This window comes from Musca autumnalis, unplaced genomic scaffold (assembly GCF_047663935.1).
Source record: "Musca autumnalis isolate F117 unplaced genomic scaffold, ASM4766393v1 scaffold_3, whole genome shotgun sequence".
NCBI lineage: Eukaryota > Metazoa > Arthropoda > Insecta > Diptera > Muscidae > Musca > Musca autumnalis.
Window position 1 is genome coordinate 147,016,414 of NW_027411866.1, and position 13,349 is coordinate 147,029,762.

A 13,349-nucleotide genomic window follows, 5' to 3' on the forward strand; every position below is an offset into this window, starting at 1 on the left:
TCTTTATATCGTAGACACGGAAACGAGGACCTCCCTTCGGCTGCCGGATCATAACACGATCCTCCAGGCCGAAATCCGAGCTATCACAGAATGTCTGAACTGGTTTAAAACAAATACAAGGTCATCCTGACGGATAGTACAGCAGCAATTAGAGCTATAACAAGTAAGGCAACAACATCGAAAACTGTCTGAGAGTGTAAAAATTCAATTAATGACTATTCCCATTATGGCTCGGTAAACATTACATATATGGGTACCAGGACACATAGGGATAACGGGAAACGAAGTAGCAAACTCCTTAGCAAAACATGCCAGAGGGCTACCTACAGTATGTCTAGACTCTAGACCAGGAGGAGGCATTGTGACTCACAAGAGAGCCCATGTGCTCTAAGTGAGCGTAAATTTGTTATCGCTCACAGCCTGTGTAGATGCTAACACGTTGTGAACAACAACAAATTTACGCTCATTGAGAGTACAAGAGAGACCCAAAAATGTTCTCTGCCTCACTCTGCTCTAGACAATGCCAAGCCTTTAAAGGCGGCGCGTGTAGTACTAAAAGCTTGGGCAAAGAATGCTCATGTATCCCTATGGAATAACCAGGAAAAGGGAAAAACTACAAAAATCCTGTGGGGAAACCCAGACCAGGACAAAACAAGTGACCTCCTAGTGATGAGTAAAAAGGATATCAGTAGACTGATTGTTGTCCTTACAGGGCATCTTGGACAACAAGCGCATCTGCACAGGATAGGCTGTGCAGAGAATAGTGAATGCAGGGCATGTGGCGAGGACGACGAAACGTTGGAACACTATCTCTGCCACTGTCAGGCTTTCACAAACTTGCGAACTCAACTAATGGGACACGACATAATTACAGGACTCGACCATATCAAGGTTAAAAAACTTGAGGGACTACATCAATGGAACGGAACTTCTAAACTATTAAACAATTTTAAACAACAACTTCCCGGACACATACAATTAGAGGGCACAATAGGCTTCTTCTGGCTTAAGTGTATGCTCTTTATTTTAAAGACATGTGATGATCTTGAATCACCCCTCTTCTCAACCTAACCATCCTACTATTGCGGTTTGGGCATTGTCATGTTAAAATATGGAAGCGGATTGCTATCTGTCATCTTTCATTCATTCAGCTTTTCCACTTCATAACATCACTATTAACATAAAATTATAACTTTACTAATCTCAAAAATTTACGCTACTAGAGACATCTTACGGTGACAATATACATTATTATTATTAAGTGCGGACACCAACCTCCAAACGTGTGACCAGAACAATGTACTGTACACCACTAAAATAACATCGATCGAATATGGCATATTATCGATTTTTACGACACCACCGATAACCGCACCGCACAATAGATAAGAACTTGTTTTAATTAGAAACAAAAATAAAATAAAATGACAACAACAAACCGCATGAGAATTGGTTTGGGCTGCATAAAAATCATAACGATTACGGGTTATTGGCTTTTTACGGCGATAAAAAGTTTGAAGTTTTTGTCAGTCTATGCTAAGCTATATAAACAAACGCTGGTCGGGAACAAAAGTACAAGTGTTAACAAGTGATAAACAATAAACAAAATGGAAACCAAAGCAAACGAACAACCAAAATATTTTAATGCCGCAGAAGTTGCAAAAGTTTTGACATGGAATTTGGTGAATGCAGCAGTTGAGGAAGCCTTAAAGGCAACTGCACCCACTGAATCAAATCCCCAAGATGCGGAGGCCTCATTTGCCATACAACCAGCACGATCGGTGACATCCTGTGGTGACAGCTCCAAATTATTGCTTACCATGCCTGGATTTGTGGGCAATTACAAGTTAAACGAAAAGCGCACCAATACTCTGGCATGTAAATTGGTTACATCGTTTTCAGCCAATCAAAAATTGAACCCACCTTTACCCAATATTTTGGCAAACATTCTGCTATTCAGCTCAGAAACGGGTCAGCTACAATGTATTATGGATGGTACACAAATTACTGGATGGCGTACAGCTTCAGCATCATTGGCAGCTACGAAATATTTATTCTTACATCGTTTTTCAGAGGGGATGAATAAAGCTATTCGTGTTGCCATCATTGGTTGTGGTGTCCAGGGACAATCACATGCCTTGGGAATGTGTAAAACATTTAATGTTGTCGATATTTATCTATGGAATCGTACCAAATCAAAAGCTGATAAGTTGGGTGAGAAATTACGTGCAGAGTTTCCCAATAGCTTGACGGTTCATGTGTGTGAGACCCCAGCAGAGGCATGTCGTGAAGCAGATGTCATTTGTGTTGGTACCTATTCGCCTACGGCTTTAATCAACTACAGCATGCTGAAGCATGGTCATGTCCATGTAAATAGTAAGTATGAGATGCTTCATAGTACAATTTTTGGAAATTATGAGGGGAAAAACGTTTAAACCAAAACTTAAAAATGTGTCAAAACGACCAAACGGAGGGTATCTACAAGAGATGGGGTGCCGGAAGAAGTCGAACCTGTCGTGTAGGATAATGCCAATATACGTTATACTGTCGGAAGATTATTTTATTTAATTACTTTGATGGTTGGTATGTCTGTCCGGTATCATTTCACTGTGCTATCAAAGCGTCCACGCATCACCAATAGGATATCATCGGCATAGCTAGACAGTGATAAACAATTTATACAGGACTGGTCCCAGTAAAGATCCTTAAGGAACCTCCGTCTTGATGGGTCGTTGTTCGGATATCCTGTCATCCACTCTCTATCGAAAGCCTCGATCCTTCAAAAAACTTGTCACATTGCGGCATGTTTCACGATCGATGCTAAAAGATTGTATTTGTATAAAATGGCATTCTGTCATACCGCATCGAAAGCTTTTTTGCGAAGTCCAGGCTCACCGCTATGGCCACTTTTGTAACGCTCAAAAGTCGTGGGTACTCGTTTTTGATTTCAATAAACTATTTCTCTAACAAAATGTATTTATTTCAAAATTTAAATTCAAATTTAACTGTCCAAGTGCCCCTTAGTGGTAATACCGGAAACTAATGTGCAGTTAGGGGGAACACCTAGCGTCAAACGCACACACTAATATTTAGTACGCCGATGAGAAGTGAATCAAACGACGGCCGGTCACCAGCAGGTATAAAAGGGGGTGCTGTAGAAACAATGTGGCCAGTCGTCTGTTGGCGTTTGTTGAGTCATGTGGTGTTGAAAAACAAAACCTTGACTTTTGTGGAAATAGAGTAGATCGTAGTTTTCTACATAGTGAAGTGGTGTTGAAAAACAAAACCTTGACTTTTGTGGAAATAGATGGTCTGTTCCAGTACTGCAAAAATCTACTAATTATTTCGAGAACACAAAGGAAAAAATTTTATTGTAGTAAAAAGTAGTAGCTTCTTCTGGAACAGAGCAATAGTGAATGGTAGTTTCTACGTAGTCGAGTGAGGTTGAAAAACGAAACTCGGCTATTAGTAGAAGTAGATGCGGTGAAGCTTCTGTCTCGTCGAGTGGGTTGCAAAACGAACCTCGGCTGGTGCAGACACTAGTTGTTGGCATCGTCGTGGTATTTCTGTTGTGTGTCGTCTGAGTCAAGTGGTGTTGCAAAACAAAACCTTGGCTATTCGGCAGGGCATCGAGCCGCCATTATTGTAACTGTAGTGGGGCGTCTGAGTCAAGTGGGGTTGCAAAACAAACCTTGGCTTTTCGGCAACACGTCTGCGCGTACCAGTCCACCACTGCAATACTTGAACGCCGCAGATCGATCCTGGGCTAACTTCGCTGCCAAAGCCCCTATCGCCAAACGCATATGCGAATTTTATAGACCGAAACCACCATGTTTTTCGACAACAAACGCACTGAAAACCTTTGGTTGTATTTCAACTTTGTTTTTACTTTTCGGGCTGTGCTTTTTCTAACACTCATAGACAAATTGTTGGAAGAGGCTCTGCAGCTCAGGGACTGTTCTGGTCGCTTTAAACCAGTGCTCACCAGCGAAACCTTACTGAGAGCAAGTGAGCGTAACATTCAATGTAAAACACACAATAATGCTCACTTGCTTTCAGAAATTGCTCGCTGGTGAGCACTGCTGTAAACGAACAACACAAATATCCAGTAGAGCATAGCAAATTGAGAGAGCACTTTTGATATTAGCGTGATTGAGAACCTACTAATAGTTGCAGGGAAAATTTGTCGAGAAAGAATTCGAAAGTTCAATCTGTTCAATAGTAAAACTGTAACGTGATAGAAGACTAAAAATAAGAAGACACTTGTCCCGACGTTTTTCCACCATCACTTCCACTTTCGCAGTTATGGGCACCCAAAGATTTGAGAACTGATAAATATCAGCTTGTCTTCTCCGGATCTAACTATGATAAAGAGATTTTCTAAAGATACTGACTTCACAATAACCCCTCTACATCACTAACGTTTGCTTACTAAAATATCAAGGAAATTGTATATATTTAATAAGTTTTTTTCTATACATTTTAGCCGTTGGTGCCGGACAAGTTCACTTTGGTGAAGTTGCTCAAGACATTTATGATAACGGTGTGGTTTATGTCGATTCTTTGGTCAGTGCCAAAACCGAGCTGAAAGACTTAAAGGCAACAATTGTGGGAGAAGTTGGCGATGTAATACGTAATCGAGGTCAGAGAAGTGAAAATAATCGTATAACAATTTTTCAATCGATGGGAATTGCTGCTGAAGATGCTACCGTAGCTCAAGCTGTGTATGAGGCATTGTGTAAATGATGAAAGGGGCTTACATGGAGAACTTAAATTTGGACATTCCGGAAAATAGCTCAATATAAAATGTGTGTATCATCAAATTAACATTTTATTATGGCCATTACAATAAAATTTGTTTAAATAAAAATATTTATTGAAAAAGTCGTAAATAGTTGTGTCTTTTTACTTTTTCAGTAATAATTATTCAGTAACTTCTTTTCAGAGAGTAAGAGAGATTTTACTCTTTGATACGAAAATAGAGAAAAAAGTAAAAAGACAGCATTTAGTAAACCTTAGCAAGATAACAGTTGATAACCAAAACAAAAACATTGGCGCCAATGCATGAGCGAAAAAATAACACCAAAGCAATGAAAAAGTTCTTCAATTTTAAGCAAAATAAATAAAAAATAATTAATGTATTAATAAAATAATCAATAAATAAACCCGAGTCGTAATATTTATAGTATTTATCCGCAAAAATAAGATAAACATTGAGCAGCTGACCATTAGCAGATGATTAAAAATCAGCTGATCGAACTTGCTAAATGTTGCTGGGAAAAATTCTTTCAGCAACTTTTAGCAATTTCTCAGCAAACAACTGTCAAAATTGTTCTCTCACTTCGCTCTCTTTTACTGAACTTTTGTGTAAAAAGACAGCATTTAGTAACATTTCGTAATAATTATTACAAATTATCACGTAAAAAGACACACCTAATAAATAAGGCTGATAGTGTTGACGATATCATCCGTCCAAGGCAAATTTATACACACCACGTCAGTAGAATAGAACACCAAAATTTTTGTTAATATTAGCTAATTTATCGAAAAACGAATGAATCTACGCTTTTAATCTTGTAGGGATTTAAAGTCTATGATTTTCCGTATCAAACACAAAAAATATGTTTCTAGCTCTTCGCGAAATAATTTTCTGATCAATTTTTCGATAGTACTATGAAACATAGCCATTTATTTTTGGTTATCAGGGTGGAACAGTCATTTTATTTTTGCTAATTTTTGAGATATTAACTATGAATTTTCTTTAAGTCGATAAAACAAGGCTTTCTAATCATTTTTCACCAAAGAAAACCTATAAATAATTCCGCGAACACTGAAATAACAGCGTAAATGGGTTTAAATTGACAGACAGATTTCTTCACAATAAGATAGAATATGACACAGACAACCTAGACGGATAAAATCGGGTGCATCGGATGCTGATAAAATGGAACATTTTCAAAATAATTATGAAAAACGTCAAAATTTCTTATAAAAATCGTGATATTTTGTTCAATAAAATGATTTTTTCACGAACAAATCTGCCCTGCCGTTTAAAGGTTTGGAAATATGCTCCACGTTTTGAGGACGATAATCTGATTTGAAAACATCCGCTATTTTAATACACTGAAGGAAATTTTAGCACATTTTTCAAATTGAACACACCCTATGGACTTTGAATTTTATATGTGTTCTTATTTTGGTGTCCGCGACTGTTCTCAACAGTCTTATTTTCCAATATAAATGGACGAATTAGTGGTTTTTTTAACTGAACTCGCATATGTAGAAGCCCCGTTTTCGCAGGAAAACTCAGTCATGGAAATTGAGGTTTTAGGTTTCATATTGTTAAGGTATTAGATTTAACTAATCTCCGTGTAGACGTTGTTTTATTCCCCAGTACGATTTGCACCAAATAAAACAGGGTTCGTTTTAGATTACGTTTCTACAATGCTTTATTTACTTTATTACACTTATTCAGAACCGACTTTAATTACTAAGCACACAGCAAGTCTCTAGTTAGCACGCAGCTACTCTTTTACCGATCTGTTCAGTTCAACGCTTAAAACACAACTCAACTCATGTTGCCGTTCCTACCGCTATTTATATCCAAAATCTCCTTGGTCTAGAATTATCCAGTAATCTGGCAACTTCTCGAATCTGTGCAGCGAACACACAGACACACATTCCCACTAAGCGAACAACCATACTCACATAAATACAAGTAGACCAGCACAGTAATGACGTAATTACAACAACAAACAAATACACGAAATACAAGAAGTAGAAACTAAACGATAATTACATGATTATGGCAAAACAAAATAAAAGCACATTAATGAAAGGTAAAGTAACATCTAGAATAATGAAGAGAGTTCTACATGGTAGTTGTTGTTGCTTAAATAAAGTAACTGCGTAATAAAACTTTACGTTACAATTCAAATTTTTAACTTAACGGAAATTAAACTAAACTAACTTAAAACTATCAGTTACATTCGTAACATTGCCTCCCGCTTAAGCCTGTTCGTCCCGAATAGGCACAGTTCCCTCTCGGTGGTATGGACATTGGTAACACTGCCTCCCGCTTAAGCCTGTTCCTCTTGACTAGATGCAGTTCTCGTTCTGTAGTGGTGGCAACTGATTTAGATGTACCCTCTACTGCGTCAGCTTTGGACTCTTGCTCTTCTGGACGACGTTGCTTTCTCTCCAGGAATCGCGATGCTATACCTTCTTTCTTCGTGGTCACCTTCCTAAGTGCCACCTGGTCTTCCTCGGACTTGCCCTTCCTTGCTGTACGATAGACCTTTCCTCGACGTACATCTTCTCTTTTTCCTCCTCGTCGCGAGATTTTTCCACTTTCCTATGGGCCAATTGTCAGCGGCTTCCACCTTCAGCGTACGGACATCTACAGCGATCTCGTCGGATTCTGCACTTTGGCGATGCTTGCTTTTCTCGTCGTAGCCCACATTTATCGGTATTTCCACATTGGACCAAGTCATCACACGGTGCTTTATGTCCAGGTTGATGTCGAAGGCAATCATAAAGTCCACGCCAAGTATAACTTCGTCCACAATATCGGCCACTATAAAATCGAAATTTACAGATTTCCTACCCATGCTCAGCCTTTGGTAGGCCTTTCCATGAACCGTTGTTGTCTCGCCTGTGGCCGTCCTCAATTTGACTCCATTTAACGGCAATACCTTCCCTTTTACCAAATCCGGTCTAATAATGGACTTTGTTGCACCGGTGTCCAATGTCAAGGTACGCAATACACCACTGACGAAGCCTATAACAGTTAGGTTGTGATTCTCCTGCTGGACTATGGCTATAGAAATTGTGGGACCATCGTTTTCATCTTCTGCCAACGGCGCCTCGTGATTGACGGAATTCATTTTATTTGATTCACCTGATGTCTCTCTTTCCAGATTCTTGGCCACCGGTTGGTCGTCGCTCTTTGAAGGCGGTGAGGTGGATCTGAGCCTTGGTCGTTGCAATATGCATTCTCGTGCAATGTGTCCAGCTTTACGACAGTTGTAGCAAGTCTTTCTCGTTTTACCAGCCCCTCGTTTCACACGCATTAGTGCATCCTTTAGCGGTTCGACAACGGTCTGGGAATTGTTGTCCTCAACTTGCAGCCTCCTCACGTTGTAAGCTTTAGGTTTCACCAGCATCCTCGCGGTTTCTTGGGCCAGGGCAAATGACACGGTTTCTGCAAATGTTCCTATCGGTGCCGCATACGTCGCAAATTTTATCTCTGGATCACGAATACCACTTGCAAATGTCTCAATCTTTATGCGGTCCACCAATGGATGTGTCTCTCCTGGATATGCCAACTGCGCCAACCGCTCTATATCAGCCGCAAAGTCTTGTAAGGTCTCATTTGGCTTCTGGACTCTTCCCCTCAGTTCCATTCGGTAGATCTCTTGCTTGTGTTCACTACCGTACTTACGATCAAGAGCAGCCATTATATCTCCATAGTTGTTCCTAGAAGCGGCGGGAATACTCTGTAATACGTCAGCAGCATCACCCTTCAATGCCATAAGGAGTGATACCGCCTTGTCGTTGTCGTTCCAAGAATCTCTAGCAGCCAATGTCTCGAACTGTAATTTGAACACATTTAAAGAGGTAGAGCCGTCGAACACTGGAGGCTTGATTTTTATCGTGTTATGAATAGCTCTCACTGGACCGCCTTTGATTTCCAGTTCCGACATTTTCTTTTCTATGCCAAGAATCTTCTCATCTTGAGCCAGAAATTTCTCGTCAACAGACAGAATCTTTTTATCCAACTCTTTAATTTGCACCTCCACGTTTTCTACTCTCTTTTCAATCACTATCGTGATGTTCTCGAGTTTCTCGTTAATTTTTCTAGAATTCTCTTCCAACTCCTCTTTTAAGTTTCTTGAATTTTCTTCAAACATCCTAGAATTCTCTGCCATTAAGTTTTCGGTGATTTTTCTGGAGTTCTCTTCTAACTTTGCCTCTAATTTGTCGTCGAATTTGGCAAATCTTTCCTCCAATTTTCTGGAATTTTCTTCACTCTTTCTGGACATCTCTTCCAACATCTTACAGTTGTCAGATTTCATTCCCATGGAGCTTCCTTCTATTTTCCTAATTTCCACCATCATCATAGCCAGCATTGATTTCAAATCGTCTCCACTGGCAGCTACCGATGAAACTTCCTCAACGGAGGATTCGCCCTTTGCCGATAACTCGACTTCCTCCTTACTGTCGAAGTCATATGCGTCGATGTTCATTCCACGGCGCTCGAACTCTTCCAACAAGCGTTTTTGTAGTTCGGCCTTGTTGCCAGTAGAACACAACTCCAACTTACTTAGCTCCTTCTTCAAGTCTTCCACTCGTAGATCCTTAAACTTCATTGTAGGATGATCGTAATCCCACTTCTGACACCAATTGTTAAGGTATTAGATTTAACTAATCTCCGTGTAGACGTTGTTTTATTCCCCAGTACGATTTGCACCAAATAAAACAGGGTTCGTTTTAGATTACGTTTCTACAATGCTTTATTTACTTTATTACACTTATTCAGAACCGACTTTAATTACTAAGCACACAGCAAGTCTCTAGTTAGCACGCAGCTACTCTTTTACCGATCTGTTCAGTTCAACGCTTAAAACACAAGTCAACTCATGTTGCCGTTCCTACCGCTATTTATATCCAAAATCTCCTTGGTCTAGAATTATCCAGTAATCTGGCAACTTCTCGAATCTGTGCAGCGAACACACAGACACACATTCCCACTAAGCGAACAACCATACTCACATAAATACAAGTAGACCAGCACAGTAATGACGTAATTACAACAACAAACAAATACACGAAATACAAGAAGTAGAAACTAAACGATAATCACATGATTATGGCAAAACAAAATAAAAGCACATTAATGAAAGGTAAAGTAACATCTAGAATAATGAAGAGAGTTCTACATGGTAGTTGTTGTTGCTTAAATAAAGTAACTGCGTAATAAAACTTTACGTTACAATTCAAATTTTTAACTTAACGGAAATTAAACTAAACTAACTTAAAACTATCAGTTACATTCGTAACAATATGTTGGTCGAAGGTCACACTAGAGTGGTTTCATTGAAACTTTTAGGGATTCTTAAATCAAGTTCCCCATTACAGCAACTTTATGATTTTACTCTAGTATGGAAATCGACCTAGGAACCCTAGATTTCATGAAATTGTTTCAGTGAAACCAGCTAGTGTTACCTTCGACTTGCTTTCATATCAGATTATCTTGAGCATATTTCCAAACCTTTAAATATGCTCCACATGTTCGCGGAAAAATCATTTTATTGAACAAAATATCACGGTTTTTATACCCTCAGCATTTATGCTAACGAGGGTGTACGAGTAGACTTTCATACGGGCAAAATGTGCCTCATCGAAATAATGGTTTTAGATCCCAAGTATGTTTGGACGAAATGTGTTTCAGACAATTTGGAGTTGATTTAGCCATGTCCGTCTGTCTGTCTGGCTGGCTGGAGCGCACGATAACTCTCGAACCGATCAACCGATTCGGTCTAAAATTTGGCTTTCGTAATATTTTGTCCAAACTTAGTTTAAGTTCGAAGATGGGTTATATCGGTCCACTCCTTCCGGTACCTCCCCCACAAATTTCGGAAAATTTGTGCGCACGATAACTCTTGATGGGAGTAACCGATTTGGTGCACACTTTGAACGTCGTGAAACTTCTACCAGGCTTAGATGAGGTTTCAATATGGACAAATTGCTCCACTCATTTGGGTACCTTCCACACAAAATTTCGGAAATGTTCAGTATAGAATTTTGATTTTTGTTGTAGAAACTTGTTTTCACTGCCCCCCGTACGACGGCACAAATTTAATCAGGGGCAAGTCCATACTTCGTGAGAAAATAGCCTGAAAGTTGCAAAAAACCCCTATGACACCGTGTAGTGGTTGGAGCGCTAGATAACTATCGAACGGATCTGCCGATTCGATCCAAAATGTGGCCTTCGTAATATTTTGTGCAAACTTATTTTAAGTTCGAAAATAAGCCATATCGATACACTCATTCAGGTACCTCCCCCACAAAAGTTCAAAAATCTTCGGAAAAATTGTGCGCACGATAACTCTTGATGGGCGTGACCGAATTGGCCCATATGTTACACATCCTAATATGTCTACCAGATATAGATCAGGTTCGAATATGGGCTATATTTGCCCACTCCTTCGGGTACCTCCCACACAACATTTTGGATAAATTCACTTTAAGAACTGCTCTCGAATCAATTTGATTTTTGTTGAAGCAGCTTGCATTCGCCGCCTCAATTACGACAGTAAAAGTTTTTTCAGGGGCTAGTCCATACTTCTTCAGAAAACAGCCCGAAAGTTGTAAAAACTTCTATGGTACCATATGTAGTGGCTGGAGTACTCGAACCGAATCGAATTGTTTATGTGCATATTATTCCCTTTCCGCATACGAAGTAGCGGGCATTTTACTAGTAACTTATAAAATGTCGCTGAAACTCCCAATATATCTATATACATATATAAAAGAGCTTAGTGATAAGTGAGTGAGTGAGGGAGTGAGTGACATATACATCATCGCCCAGCCGAAACCGCTGAAGCTAGAAAGCTGAAATTTTGACTGTAGGTTGCTGTCGGTGTGTAGGGGTGAGATAAGGCTGGGTTTTTGGAAATTCGACCTAGAAGGGTACGAAAAGTACTAAAAGGTACTAAATATGGTACCCTTTGTATTAAGCAAACGGGAAGAGCTAGAATCCTGAAATTTGGAATGAGGGTAACTGATGGAGAGTTTGAAAGATGCACCAAAGGGTTTTGGGAAATTCGACCTCTAAGTGTACGAAAAGTACTAAATTTTGTACCAATTGTAAATTTTGAAGGGATTTAGATAGAAACTTGCAATTTGGTATGGAAATGAAGGTTGGGAAGTAGTGTTTATAAAAGGAAATGGTTTGTGAAGTTTGTACTCAGGTGTACGAAAAGTACTAAATGGTACTAAATTTAATACCATTTGGATTTTTGTGAAAGGATAGAGCTGGAAACCTGAAACTTGAAACTAAGATTACTGACGGAGTATAGGATTGATATATAGGGGTAGTTTTGGAAATTCGTACTTACGTGTACGACAAGTTCTAAATGGTACTAAATTTTGTACAATTTGGATTTGGGTGAACCGATAGAGCTGGAAACTTGAAATTTGGAATTAAGATAACTGTTGAAGTGTACAATTGATATATGGGGTAGTTTTAGTACTTTTGTTTACGGAAAGTACTAAATTTGGTACAATTTGGATTTGTGTCAACGGATAGAAATGGAATACAGCAACTTCGTACTTATGAGTACGGAAAGTGTTAAATGGTGCTAAATTTGGTACAATTTGGTTTTGGGTGAACGGATAAAGCTGGAATCCTGAAATTTGGAATTAACATTACTGATGGAACGTAGGGTATGAAAAGTACTACACTTGCTACAATTTGCAATTAAGATTGCTTTTGGACTGTAGAATTGATGAAGATTTGAAAATTCGTACTTATGAGTACGAAAAGAACTAAATATGTAGTACTACCCTTGGATTTGGGTGAACGGATAGAGCTGGAACCCTGAAATTTGGAATTAAGTTTACTGTTGGAATGTAGGATTGATGTAGTTTTGGATGTTCGTAAATTTGGGTACTGAAAGTACTAAGTGGTATTAAATGTGGTACATAAAATATGAAATATAAAATATGAAATATCTATATATATAAAAGAGCTCAGTGAGTGAGTGACTGAGTGACTGACATATCATCGCCCAGACGAAACCGCTGAAGCTACAAAGCTGAAATTTTGATTGTGGGTTGCTGTTGGTGTGTAGAGGTGAGATAAAGCTGGGTTTTTGGAAATTCGAACTAGAAGGGTACGAAAAGTACTAAAAGGTACTAAATAGGGTACCCTGTGTATTAGGCAAACGGAAAGAGCTAGAATTATGAAAGATGTACCAAAGGGTTTTTGGAAATTCGACCTATAAGTGTACGAAAAGTACTAAAAGTTTCTAAATTTGGTACCAATTGTATATTTTGAATGGATATAGCTAAAATCTTGACATTTGGTATGGGAATCTAGGTTGGGAAGTGATATTGATATAAGGAAAGGGTTTTGGAAATTCGTACCAATGTGTACGAAAAGTACTAAATGGTACTAAATTGAGTACAACTTAGATTTGGGTGACGGGTAGCGCTGGAAACATGACATTTAGAGTTACGATTACTGTTGGAGTATAGGATTGAGATAGTTTTCGAAATTTGTACTTATGTGTACGAAAAGTACTAAATGGTACTAAATTTGGTGCAATTTAGATTTGTGTGAA

The 13,349-nt window shown here is 38.9% G+C and overlaps 1 protein-coding gene across 1 annotated transcript; it reads left to right on the plus strand.

Annotated features, from left to right (window-relative positions):
* The first annotated feature begins 1,432 nt into the window (after positions 1-1,432).
* Positions 1,433-4,872, plus strand: LOC141396377 (ketimine reductase mu-crystallin). The gene is made up of 2 exons (XM_073971783.1): positions 1,433-2,376; positions 4,487-4,872. Exons 1-2 carry the CDS (start codon positions 1,608-1,610, stop codon positions 4,744-4,746), a joined length of 1,029 nt encoding a protein of 342 aa, XP_073827884.1. The 5' UTR covers positions 1,433-1,607; the 3' UTR covers positions 4,747-4,872.
* Positions 4,873-13,349: the final 8,477 nt, after the last annotated feature.